This window comes from Phascolarctos cinereus, unplaced genomic scaffold, assembly GCF_003287225.1.
Source record: "Phascolarctos cinereus isolate Bilbo 61053 unplaced genomic scaffold, phaCin_HiC Scaffold_5;HRSCAF=322, whole genome shotgun sequence".
NCBI lineage: Eukaryota > Metazoa > Chordata > Mammalia > Diprotodontia > Phascolarctidae > Phascolarctos > Phascolarctos cinereus.
The window spans coordinates 118261353-118275212 of NW_027555958.1; the positions used below are offsets into that span (position 1 = coordinate 118261353).

General features: G+C 36.8%; 1 protein-coding gene and 1 long non-coding RNA gene across 2 annotated transcripts in view; one reads left to right on the plus strand and one right to left on the minus strand.

Moving 5' to 3' along the window:
- Positions 1-12838, plus strand: part of IFNGR1 (interferon gamma receptor 1) — a 26826-nt gene extending 13988 nt beyond the window's left edge. The window contains exons 4-7 of the mRNA XM_020987160.2: positions 2253-2437; positions 5536-5725; positions 8214-8341; positions 8878-12838. Of these exons, the coding sequence (XP_020842819.1) occupies positions 2253-2437; positions 5536-5725; positions 8214-8341; positions 8878-9453 (1079 nt within the window). The 3' untranslated portion in view covers positions 9454-12838. The remainder of the gene's footprint in view (positions 1-2252; positions 2438-5535; positions 5726-8213; positions 8342-8877) is intronic.
- LOC144457544 (uncharacterized) overlaps positions 1-13860 on the minus strand; it is a 46652-nt gene that overhangs the window by 15683 nt on the left and 17109 nt on the right. The gene's annotated exons all lie outside the window — the stretch shown is intronic.

Sequence of the window (13860 nt, forward strand, 5' to 3'; positions counted from 1 at the left end):
CTCCATGGGATTTGCTCTCTTGTACAATGACTGTTGGGGCCAGACTGAAAGCAAGGTTAGTTGTCAGCTGGAAGGGGAGTAGGGAGGTAGGGTGCTGCTGTTCCTGGAGCTGTTGGGCTTATCCAAAAGAAAGAAAAATGCTAGATGGACAGCTGAGAAAAAGAGGATTTTTTCTCTGAAATGTCGTTACTTAATTCTGGCCTATTTTGCACTGTACTCATTTAATCTTAATTTGTAATTGAGTATGTGGTGTGTTTACAAGTACTGAAGTTGTACTTCTTGGGAAAATACTCTATAATTCATATTTGTCATTCTATCCAACTTATTTTTCTGTATTACTCCAATTTGGTGTCTTTTTACTGGATTTAGAAAAGAGAAAACCTTCGAAAGCACAGAATTCTTAATTGAATACATTTTGCACTCAAAAGGCAATAGTTTGTAGACTATACGTGGCAAAAAAAAAAAAGAAATATAACAGTTTCTAGGTAAATGAATTGACCATAAGAGTTCCTTTGACTAGAAAGGGTATTATTGGCAGAGAAAGTTAGTGAATAAAGAGAAATTTTTGGCTCTGCTACTTAATACTTATGTGATCTCTTAACCTTTCTGGGCTTTAATTTCCTAATGTGCAAAATAAGGGATTTAGATGATCTGTGGTCCCTAAATTATTATGGCATTAGATAGCTAGGAAATAAAGTTACTGATAGGTCAAACAACCTTTTGATATTAGCAAAAATAAAAAATGAGATCATGAATCAGTCCTGTATTTTAACACTGGTATATTTTGGTGGAACAGTTGATAAAGTGCTGGGCCTGGAAACAAGAAGACCTGAGTTCAGATACATCCTCAGACATTTACTAGCTTGGTGACATGGGCAAGATTTTGCATTTCACCTGTTTGCCTCAGCTTCCTCAGCTGTAAGTGAATATAACAATAGCACTTCTCTCCCAGGGTTGTTGTGAGGATCAAATGACATACTGTTGGTAAAACACTTCGCCCAGTGCCTGGTACATAGTAGGTACTATGTAAATGCTAGTTGTTGTTAAATGTATAATGTTATAGTAATAATATTAATTGTTATAAACATGACTATAATAACAGCTAGTATTTACATAACACCTAGTATATGTCGGGCACTGGGCTGTGAGCTTAACAAATATTATCTCATTATTATTCATTGTTGTTAAATTAACACAGCTGGTTTGTAAAGATTTGGAGTGATCAAGTGAGGACAGTCCATCAACAAGCACTTACATGCCAGGCACTGGGCTAAGCCCCGCCAACATGAAGAAAGGCAAAGCCAGCTCCCCACTTCCAGGAGCTCACGTTCTAATCTGGAAGGGAAGTACATCTTCCTCTGCTTGGCTTCAGAGAACAGACAAAGGAGCAAGAGGCAGAATTTGTGGACGGTCAGAGTTCAGCTCACTGGGAAGAAAAACAGAATTATCCAAAATAGGATGAACTCTTCAGAGGGGTAGGGGCTTCTTTGTCTTTTCTTGAAGGTCCTCAAGCCCAGGTTATGGAACTACTACTTGTCAAGGATATTGCAGTGGGGATTCCTGCTCAGGTATGAGTCCTGGATGACCTCTGAGTTTCCTTTTAATGCTAGGATTAAGGGTTTGGTTTTTTGTTTTGGCTTTTTAAATTGGCCAAGGATTCCTAAAATTTTCTAGTGTGACAAGTCTCAAGAGACCAGGTTTGCAGATCCAAATACAAAGCTGAAAGTCAGCTTACCAACTCATCGTTTTAATGATGTTAAGGATCATGGTCAAGTTTTCTACACTGAGAATGAGAGGGAATTAAATTGCATAAGGAATTTCTTTTATTTATTTATTTTTAGTTTTCAGTGTTCACTTCCACAACATTTTGAGTTCCACATATTCTTCCCATCTCATCCCTCCCCCCACCCCAAGATGGCAAGGGAGAGACTATATTCCTTGCAAAGCTTTCTTTTATAGTGGGCTGAGACCTGGACTTTCCAGCTAACTCTCTACTTTCTCACCCTGGCTCTGCTTGATTTCAGGTCCACAGAACATGCTGCCTTTGCAGTGGGTCCCGTTTCCCTTCTTTCCAGTTTCCTTTACTGTATTGTTTTCCCCTATTAGATTGTAAGTTCCTCGAGGGTAAAGGTTCTTTATTATTTTTATCCCCAGTGCTTAGCACAATGCCTGATACATAGTAGCTGCTTAATAAATGTATATTGTAATGTATTAAGCTTATATGCCTAAAGTAATATTGCTGCTTATTTCAGGAAAAATAGGACCACCTAAACTGAAGGTTCAAGAGAAAAATCGCCAACTTATCATTGATATAGACCATCCTCTAACAGTTGTTGAAGGAGAAGAGAAAGGACCTGTGTGTTTTTATCATCATGATGATGATGATGATTGCAGCATACTCACATACAAGGTGTATTTGAAGATAAATGGAAGCAAGGTATGTTCTGCATTTTTTAAGTTAGAAATATTCTGAATATAGTATAAGTTGGTTATCAGTAGAATAACAAAAGTATTCTGAGTATCTGCACATAAAGGCAGGGAAAGAGCGAAAAAGGAATGGATGTTGTAGATGGGAGCTTATATTTGAATTAATCTGCATCAGCTTAAACTACTGAAACTCAGTGAAATATTTACTTTGCCCCATTACCTGTGTGGCCACAAATAATTTTGACCTTGATTGTTACCATATCATATAAAAATTTAACTGAGGAGAAACAGTTGTCACAAGGAGAAAGACCAAAAAAGCCTAGAAACTGCTTTAGTCAGCAAGCATTTGAGCACCTTGGCAAACAGAAGGAAATGGCAACCCAGGACAATACTGCCTTAAAACATAAAATCATTTGTGAAGTAACGGAACAACACGTGACCTTGGGCAAGTCAGATCACCTCTTTGAGATTTAGTTTCTTCATCCACCAAAATAAGAGAGTTAGCCTAGATAACTCTAAATCCCTTCCAGCTTTTAAATTTATGATCCTATGACCCTGTAATGGTGGAAGATTTAGTACTGCTTTAGAAAACAGTGGAAAATATTAGAAGTAAAAGTAAGTCATAAAGTTTGGCATAAGGCCCAAATCGCAGGATTTGAGAACTAGAAGTGACATCAGGACAACTGGTGTAAGGCATACCTCAAAAGAACCCGACTACAAACATACCTGAAACACACCAATGAGCCTTTATCCCAAGAATATTCATAGAGGTACCTGGCAGGAGGATAGCAAGTACCTAGAAAGAATACATTTCTTAAAATAGAACAATTTTCTAGAATTTCTCTAATAATTTATTTTCATCATCAATGACGAAAGAATCATTACGTTTGAGATACATGAGATGGCAGCTGACCACAGAGAGAAGGCAAAAATGCTCAATTCTATTTCACTGCCAGAGAAAATGACCTTTGCATTAGAAATGACTGAAAACAATGGCTGACAGAGACTTGATACCTAAGATAGTAAGAGAATGCTTTGTTGCCCTTGACAAATTCAAAAACCTTGGGCCAGGGGCAGCTAGGTGGTGCAATGGATAGAGCACCGGCCCTGGATTCAGGAGGACCTGAGTTCGAATCCAGCCTCAGACACATAACACTTACTAGCTGTGTGACCCTGGGCAAGTCATTTAACCCCATTGCCCAGCCAAAAAAAAAAAGTTCATAGGCAAAACCAGGTGAGTCTGCTTTTTGGGGCAGCTAGGTGGTGCAGTGGATGGAGTACCGACCCTGAAGTCAGGAGGACCTGAGTTCAAATCCAGCCTCAGGCCAAATACTTGACACCCACTAGCTGTGTAACCCTGGGCAAGTCACTTAACCCCAGTTGCCTTAAAAAAAAAAAAAACTTGGTCCAGATGAATTGCACCTTGAAATACTAAAAGAACTGGCAGGTAAGACACTATTAGTAGTAACTGAAAGATCATGTAAAAAGGATGGTACTCTAGAACTGAAGAAAGGTAAATATCCTCCCACCCACCCCCCTTTTTTTTTTTTAAAGGAAGCATCTTTAGACTATATACAGGTCAGTAAACTTGACCTCAATTCCTAGGAAAGTTATAAAATTGATCATTAAATAAATGGTTATCCGGAAAAGGAAGTGATGGTTACAAAGAACCAGAGGGACTTTATGAAGAGGAGGTTAAATCTTCTCTGCCATCCTTAAGGTTCCCATACTTTCCCTAGCTCTCCTCTCTCAGCTAAGGACCTAACTCTTCACTGAGGAATTAAAATCAGTTGTATTGGGTTGCTCCCATTCTCTTCATCTCAAAATCACATGACATTACCCACTCTCTCCTCTTAGCCTCTGGGAAAGAGGTGGTCCTTTTTTCTTGCTAAGACTCACCACTCTACATGTGCACATGATTCCAAAAGAACACCTATGTTAACTTTACTGAACAGTACTGTGCTCTCACTTTCCCTCTGCTTGGCACTGTGTGGCCTCCACATCCTCTGACCCCCACCAAAAAAAAAGAACCCCTCCAAGTGAAAGCAGAAGAACAGATGCACAGACTGCCACCACCACTTGGCTTGATACCTCTGGCACAAAAAGAGTAGACCTTTGCCCAACTCCATCCATCCACCCTTGTGTCTAGCCCCCTCATGTCGGTCTTCGGTCTGTCTGTGCTTGGGTACTACTTTTCTGTCTCCCATGTGTCTGCCCCAGCATATTCTTCCTCTTGGTTGCAGCCAGGCACCCCACATGGCTGGCCCCAGCCCCTGCGTGTTCCTCCTCCTGCTCTCCCTTCTCTGTCCCCAGCCCTAACATATCCTGGAGCCATGTGCTTGTCCTCTCCGTCCGTAAACATCCTTCTCTATCTCCCTCCCTTCCCCACATCTGCAGGGAAATTCACATTACATAAAAATTGCCTTACAATAAGGTTTTTGGAACTGTCCTCTTAAAGTAAAAGGAGAACTGTTTGTATTTGTCGTCTTTCCCATTAAAATGTAAGTTTCCTCTGAGTAGGAACTATTTCGTTCTTTGTACCTGTGTCCCCATTACCTGACACATAGGAGTTGATTGATTAATATCAAACTAACCTTACTTTCTTGAGGTTATTAGATTGGTAGATGAAGGAAATTCTGTAGATAGAGTATACAAAGATTTTAGTCAGACATTTGATAATGTGATTCGCACTAAAGATGTCAAGTTGCTGACTAAATGTAAAACAATTAGATGGATTTAGGACTGATTGAATAACATGATAGTTGATAATGGTTCAGTGTCAGCTTGGCTGGATGTTTTCAAGGTGCCTAAAGTTTTGTTGTATTGAAAAATGTGATAGCCCAAGGGGCTGTACCAAACAGTCTTGGTCCTTTACAGGGCACTCAGTTATTAGCATATCATTCCCACCTTTCTGTATTGAATAATGACTATACAATTAGTTGTCAGTCCCCTCCAATTTTGTCATCTACAAACTTAATTATTTAAATTATTCAGATTAGTAAATACTTAACATGAATATGCTCTCTACAGCATGTCTCTAGATTGACTGAAGTGTGATGATTGTTTAAAATTTTTAATGTTTTATTCATTTTAATAACTTTCATGCAGATCACTGAGGAAGAAGCTCAATCTTGCAGTGAAACTCAATGCCAGTTAATTATACCAGCAATTTCATTTAATTCTGAGTATTGTGTTTCTGCCGAAGGATTTTGTGAGAACTGTGAAATTTGGCAAATTACATGTGAGAAATCAGAAGAACAGTGTATTGCAACTTCTCCTTATCCTAATAGAGAAGAAGGTAATGTGTCATTAATCTTCATTAATCTTACCAGTAATCCTAATTATTGTGACTAACAACTATAGAAAGGTTTCAGAGATGTGATCTAATTTGAAATTTAGGTAAACTCTGCTTTGAGATGCTTAACAGCTGAATAATTTTATCTCATGAAGAAATTCTGAATACAAAAAAAATGTCCCTCAGACCCATAAAGTGTAGTAAAACCTGGTTTAACTGGAATGCTCAAGAAAGAAATACTGTTTTAGGGGATGTATTCAGGCCAGAGGGCCACACTGATGAATGCTTCAAGTTTTCTACTAATAAAACTTTATTCTTCTTCCTGAAAGTTTTATAACGTATCTTTTTAGGCACTTAGACTTTATGTATAAGATAAATGTATCAGATATTTATCATCAGTTTAATTAATAATGGGATATCTCTTTTTAAAATCCCTATAAAATATAGAACTTTTGACCTCATTTGAAAACACACATATCCATACACTGTAATACACAGTGATTTAAATAAAAATGAAACCATTTACTGCATAACCTCTGAAGTCTATTGTAATTCTTTTTCAAATGGCTAAATATATAAACACTGCCAGAACTTCCACATATTGTGCCTTCTAAATGTTCATTGAGTGCCTTAATATGGATCTTTAATTTTATTGGTATGGATAGTCCTCCACTAATGCAGATTGCAACCTTTCTACCTTCTGATGCTGTGTAATTTTTGTGTGTCCTTCCATAAATCCTCCATGTAGAATAAAATTCTGTCTTAGAATTATAACTCCAAGCATTTAAAGTCCTTTCCTTACAGGATGGCAGGAACTAGGTATAGATCAGCATCTTGCACTGTATACCAAGATAAGGTCAAAATGGGTACATGATTTACATATAAAAGGTGATACCATAAGTAAATTAGGAAATCAAGGATTAGTTTGCCTGTCAGATCTATGGAGAAGTGATGAATTTATGGCCATAGAAGAGATAGCATTACTAGATAGAAAATGGATAATTTTGATTATGTTAAGTTAAAAAGGGTTTGCAAAACAAAAACAAAACAGCCTGGATTAGAAGGAAAGCAGAAAACTAGGAAACAATTTTTACAACAGATGTCTCCAATGAAGGCCTCATTTCTCAACTATATAGAGAACCAAGTCAAATTTATAAGAATATAGGTCATTCCCTCGTTGATAAATGGTCAGAGGATATAAATGGGCAGTTTTCAGATGAAGAAATTAAATAATCATGAAAAAATGCTCTAAACCACTATTAATTAGAGAAATGCAAATTAAAACAACTCTGAGGTGCTACCTCACACCTGTCAGATTGACTAATGTGGCAGAGACGGAAAATGATAAATGTTGGAGAGGATGTGGGAAAATTGGGACACTGATGTGCTGTTAGTGGAGTTGTGAACTGATCTAACCATTTTGGAGAGCAATTTAGAACTATGCCCAAAGGGCTATAAAACTGTGCATATAAAAAACTGTGATACAAAAAAACTCTTTGATCTAGCAATACTACTACTAGGTTTGTTTTTGTTTTTTTTCTCTCAAAGAAATTTTTGAAAAAAGGAAAAGGACCTATTTGTACAAAAATATTTATAGCGGCTCTTTTTTGTATTGGCCAAGAATGGGAAATTGAGGGGATGCCCATCAGTTGGGAAATGGCTAAACAAGTTGTGGTATATGATTGTAATTGAATATTGTTGTGCTAAAAGAAATGATGAGCAGACTGGTTTCAGAAAAAACTTAGACACTAACTGATGTAAAGTGAAGTGAGCAGAACTAGGAGAGTATTGGACACAGTAACAGCAATGTTGTATGATGATCAACTGTGAAAGACTTAGCCATGCTCAACAATACAGTGATCCAAGACAGTTGAGAAGGACTTATGATGAAAATTGCTGTCTACCTCCAGAGAAAGAATTGATGGAGTCTGAAGATCTAAACATACTGTTTTTCACTTTCTATATTGTTTTCATGGGTTTTTGTTCCTTTGGGTCTGTGTCTTCTTTCACAGCATGACTAATATGGAAATATATTTTGCATGATTGCACATGTGTAATCTATATATGAAATTACTTTGCATCTCAGGGAGGGGAGTGGTGAGAGAGGGAAGGAGGAAGAAAATTTGGAACTCAAAATTTTTAAAAAATGAATGCTAAAAATTGTCTTCACATGTAATTGGGAGTAAAATAATTTTTTAAAAAAATCCTTTCCTTTGTCCCCCAATGAGATCAAGAATGAGGAACTAATATGCCCAAGGTCATATGGTTAGTGACAAGAACTAGAACCCAGGACTTTACATTCCCAGCTCTGGGTTTTTCTTCACTATTTCAAGGTAGCTTCACTTAACTGTTTCCAGCATGGTCTAAATGTTATGATAGTAATTGAAATTTTACTATATTAAGAAATAACTAAACGACTCTTGCAAATTATTCAGATTGTTGTACCTTTGTGCCATCTTCATGTTAATCTTGTTTCTTTTCTCTTTTTTAGATTCTTCTCTGCCCATGCTAATTATTTTTGTATGCATTGCCCTTGTTATATGTATAATACTCATAACTTACCTGGTCTGGAAGAGAAAGGTGTTTCAGAGAAAGGACTTCAAATTGCCCAAGTCATTGGTAAGTCATTTAAATTTACTGTGATGTATGTTGAACTTGAAGTTTGTAATAATTTTATTCATTGCTTTTCCTCATGTGTCTGATAAAGAAGAGATGGAGTGATTTTGGTAGACATAAGAGTTTGAAACTAAGTTCAATCTATAAGACCACCTTAGGAGTAGGTGATTTTATAGAGCAAGGACTGATCCAGGTCTGCCACACTAAGAACTGATGCTAGACCATCTAAATCTTAAGGTTCCCTTGCATATCTCTGCTCTTTAGTAAGTATATGGCTAGATTGTAGGAACAGTGTAATTTCCAGGATAGAATTTATGAGTGCCATGTACAGTGGTTTGAGTAGCTGATGGTAGAGAGTATGATTCTGAATAACAAAAATAAACTGTTCACCCTTATTCCGCTCATGGTTCATCTTAAAGTAACAGATTGGCTAGGATTTGAGTTGAACTTATTTCATTGCCTTAGATCACTCTAATTTGTGAATGAACAGGAGATTTGAATTTGTTTTCATCTAACATACTCATTTTTTTTCCCTTTAGGTCTCTGTGGTAAGAAATTTTAATTCACGCAACATTTTAGAGGTGAATTCTGAATCGAAATGTATTTCTGTTGTTGAAACATCATACTTGGCAATCCCAGGAAGTGAGGAAAAAAGCATTGATCATTTGACCCCAACAAGTTGCATTAATTCTGAAGGCAATAGAGAAAAATCAGAACACTTCCAAGAAATATCAAGCATAACAGAAGAAATGACTGTTGAAGAAAATATTACTGAAATGACCTCTGATAGTCATCAGAGCACAATGATGAAAGAGAATTATTTTCATTCTAACAGTAGCCAAGCTGAATCTGGCAGTCTCATTTCAAACTCTTGCCTTCCTAGGGATGATTCTGAGAATAGGCATGTGGAATCATGCGACTTCATATCTGACCCAGAGCCTACACAAAGTGACTCTGAACCAAGGGCAGACATTCAAGACAACATCACTCTAAGGAAGGTTACATCTTTTGGGTATGATAAACCTCATGTTCTAGTAGATATGCTTATAGATGCCAATGATAAAGAGTCTTTGATTGGTTATCGACCTTCAGAACCATCGGTGGAAATTTCGTAGTCTTCAACTAAAATAAAGCAAATCTGACATTTTGCATTTCCTAAAATTTGACATTCAAGTTGAGTGATACTGTGTCTAAATTTTGAGTCAGAATCCCTGGTTTCGAATCCCTACTTGTGTGATATTGAGCAAGTTGGTTCATGCCTCTGGCTCTCCATTTCTTCTGTAAAATAAGTTTTGACTTGATTTCTAAGGCTCCTTTGTACAGTACTTTAAATCTGCAATCCTAAATGCAGAACACATGTTGAATAAAGATACAGAGGGGATAGCTACAATATCTATAATGCACACAGTTTATGTAAATATAACTAGCACCTTAAATGTGGAGCTCAGTTCATAAATGAATATATAATCTTTATCTGTGCTTGATTGTAATTAATTATTGCTGGAGCTCCAATCCTTCAGTTAACGTAATAAAACACCAGAGGTGACATTTGAATATAGATTTTGTCATCCAGACTTTTTATTTCTAGATTTGGGGTTTTGAATATTACAAAAAGTATGAAATGGATAATCATTAAAGCTAATAAGCCAATTTTTTAACTGAGTGAAATAGCTCATTTGACTAACTCAATTCTTTTACATTTCTGTTTCTGCCATATACTTCTCATGTAAAGGATTTAGATCAGTTATCAGGGCTATGTGAGACTAAGCAAAATCAAAGTAACCAAGATAGTACAAGTCTAAGCAGGCCATTTTGGATGCTATTTAAAAAAAAATGGCATGTAATTCTGTGGGAAATCAATTGTACCAAATTAATAGGAATGTTGTTTAGATCAGTGTAAGATGTGTGCTTGGAAACCAAAATTTCAACCACAGTTCGTAATTTTAATTTTAAGGAGTGAGAGGAGACTGCATCTCCCCATCTTACCCAGGCTAGAAGCACAGTGCCCACTCTCAGGCCTGATTGTGTTGCTAATGAGCACAGAAGTTTTTGACCTCTCCCTTTTTCTGGGAGAGCCAGTTGACAGCTGGTGACCCACACTCTTGAGGGTTCACCATATTAGTGTAGACACCCAGTTGGCTTCAGCCTCCCTGCAACTCAGAACTCGTGAACTTATATGATCCAGCAGCCTTGACCTCCTCCAGTAGCAAGAATTAGCTCCTAAACTACCCTACAAATCCTTTTTTAAAATGATTACTATTTCTTAAAAGTAGATACAGATATTAGAAATCAAGTTTAAACTATACTGATTTATTATCAGTGTTCACTCGACAAAAGTATGCACATGAGACAGCATAAGATAATAGATGACAGAACTCCCAGCTTATGAGTTTATGAGCTGTTATCATAGAATTGTCTAGTTCACACAATGCATTCCCTCCCACCCCCCCATCCTACCCCTGCTGTGACAAGTCAAAAGTCAGGCCTTATCAAGTGGCTTTTGACTCCCCAAGATTAGGTCTGTTTTCAGCTCTTCCAGGGCTAACACAGCTCATTGAGGCACCCGCATCAGTGAACTTGTTTGATTTCTTAATGACTGTATTTCACCCACCAATTGTGTCATTTTGTTTATTTTTCCTCTTTTACCAACCATTCCATTTAGTGCATCAGGGTTCTGTTATATAAAATAAGTGAAAAGTGAGAAGCCCTTTGGTCTTTTGATGCTTGGTGCTAAGATAGGGAGGCTTTTGGAATTTCAGAAGTAAAAAGAATTGTTAGTCTAAGCCCTTGATTTTATGGGTAAGTCTAGTGACTTCTTTAAACAGGTTGTTATAGAGCCAGAACCAGTGCCTCAGGCTCCTGTTCTTTGCACTGTATTGCTTCACTTCAAATTCCCTTGGATAGAAGATACCACATGGAACTATTTTTCAAGATCAGCATTATAAATCTGGCTAAAATCCCATCTTTTGCAGGAAACCTTTCCCAACCTCTCTTAATTCTAGAGCTTTTCCTCTATTAATTGTTTAAAATTTATCGGGTATATAGATTGCTTTGTATATATTTGTTTTCCCCTTTTAGATTGTGAATTTCTTGAGGGCAGGGACTGGTTTTGGTCTCTTTTTGTATCCCCCACATTTAGCACAATGCCTGACACATTGAAGTTGGCTAATAAATGTTTATTGATTGATTTATTACTCCCCTGTAGAAGGTAAAGCTATGAACTTTAAAAACTTCTATTTAAGGAGGGAGCTTAGTTCACATATTTCTTATCTATACTACTCTGGGACTTCTCTTTCTCCTTCACCATGTCTGCAAATGGATGCCCTTCTCTTCCCTCCCACCCTCATTTATGTGTTGTCTTCCTTTATTCGGTTATAAAGTTATTGTTCTTCAACCCACTTGTTATTAGGATTTTATTGTTTATACTCCATTTGGGTCTGTATTGTTTGTCCCTGAACAAATTATTATTTTTATTGCATATTTTTATTGTCTGTAAAGGATGTTTATTTGTTTGCAGTATCTGCCCTAGTACATGGTCGATATTTGTAAAAATTACATGTGCTGAAAAATAGGTAAATTCTTTTGCTGTCCCATTTAGAAGTGTTTTAACTCTAAATTTTCCACTAATTTGTTCAGTTTCATATTCTCTCTTTTGTTTATCTTTATGTTAGACTTATCCAAAACTGAGAGAGGGATATTGAAGTCTCCTATCACTATTGTGATATTGTCTGTGTCGTCCTATAGTTCAGATAATCTTCCCTTTATAAATCTGGAAGCTAACATATTTGGAGTATGTAAGTGTATTGCTGGTATTAGTTTTTAGGGAATTGATTAGGATTACAAGTGGTTAATTGTGGGAATTGAGTGAACCATACTGACTCCATCTTGTGACTCAATCCTGGAGCTAGCTCATTTCTCTTTATTCAATTATGAGTCTAGTTCAACTTCTGTTTTATGAGAAAACTTCATTCAATAATGGGAATTGGGAGAAGACCTTACTGTGTTGTTTGAACCTAGCTCTATATGGCTAGGAAGCTGGACTACTTCTGTCTGCTGCTTAGAGATCCTAAACTGAGGACCTAGGTTATGTTGACCAGTCAGATCTAAAGGTTGATTGATGGCAGGTATTTTCACAATTACACATCTCAAGCAATCCATATGTCTTATCTTAAAATTGGCCCCATATTAATCACTGTTCTTTGGTTGTGCACAGACACTTGAGGGGGGAGGGAGACACCTTTAGGATTTCAAGGAATTGCACCTGTTCACTTCCCCCTGTCAATTTGGAAAGTCCCTAATCTTTCCTCCAATTAGAAATAAGATGAATGTGTCCTGGTTAATAGTTTCCTTTTAATTAATTGATCTTATTTGATTGTTTTTAATGTATAAAAATCTGTCTCCCCCTGGGTCCAGTGCCAAAGCTGAAGAAGGTGACTGGTCCTGATGTGTTGGGCAGTTTGCATTCATTGTTTAATAAATGGATATGCTTAAAAGCTTGAACCTTTGTTTCCTTGGTCATTTCATCTTTCACTCACCACAGTTTGTTGCCTGTTTCCTTTCAGCATAAAAGTTTCCTTGTTTATCCTTTTTTTTTAAATGTATGTTTTTGCTTTGTTAAATAGCATGATCACAACTCTTGCTTTTTTTAAGTTTGTTTTTTTTTAATTTTCCATTCTCTCAGTTTTATTTTGTATATGACTTTATTTTTCTAATGTATTTCTCCTAAATAATAGATTTTCTATGTTCCAAAATTTTAGGCTACTGTCTTCCATTATTTCCTGCATTGTGGTGTCAGTTTTTTGTCCTGTAATTTTTTTTTTTGGTGAGACTTATGACCCTTAGGTTGTCTCTATTCATCCTTTCTTTGAGATCAGTATGCTTTGCTTGCATAGTGAGCAGATTTTCTTTTCGTGTTATTTTGTTTTCTCTTCTAGATTGTCCCTCACTTCTGTATATTTGCATTCCGAATCTGTTATTCTTTCTTTCATTTCTTTGATGAGACTTGCCACCAGAGTTTCTAGTTTTTCTATTCTACCTGTTATTTTTGCTGTGCAGACCATAAATTGTGCTCTCATGTTTCTCATTTTCTTCTGAACCACTCTAGAACAGTGTATTCTGGTTCCATATTCTCCCATGTGGCAGGGTCCTCTGTCTCATCAAGTGTTAAATTATTTTCCTTTGTTATGCAGTATTCATTCATAGATGCCTGAACTTGTTTACTTGATTTGGTGGCCATATTTTCTTCTGTTATTTATGTTTTCCCTATCGATTTATCTGTGTTCAAAATCTTTGAATTTTCTTCTTCCTGAGATCTTTGGCAATTTGTCTTTTTTTCCCCCCTGAGTTTCCCTTATTCACTTTCTAACTTTTCAATCCTCTGATGGTGGTTTCCTTAAGGACTGGATCTCAGAGTCTTAGCCTCTCTGGCTGGACAATTCATAGTTCACCAACTTAAGTCACAGCCCCAAATGACTTTTCAGTGGTCAGAACTGACCCCAGCTAGATACCGTGCCCTTTTTCTC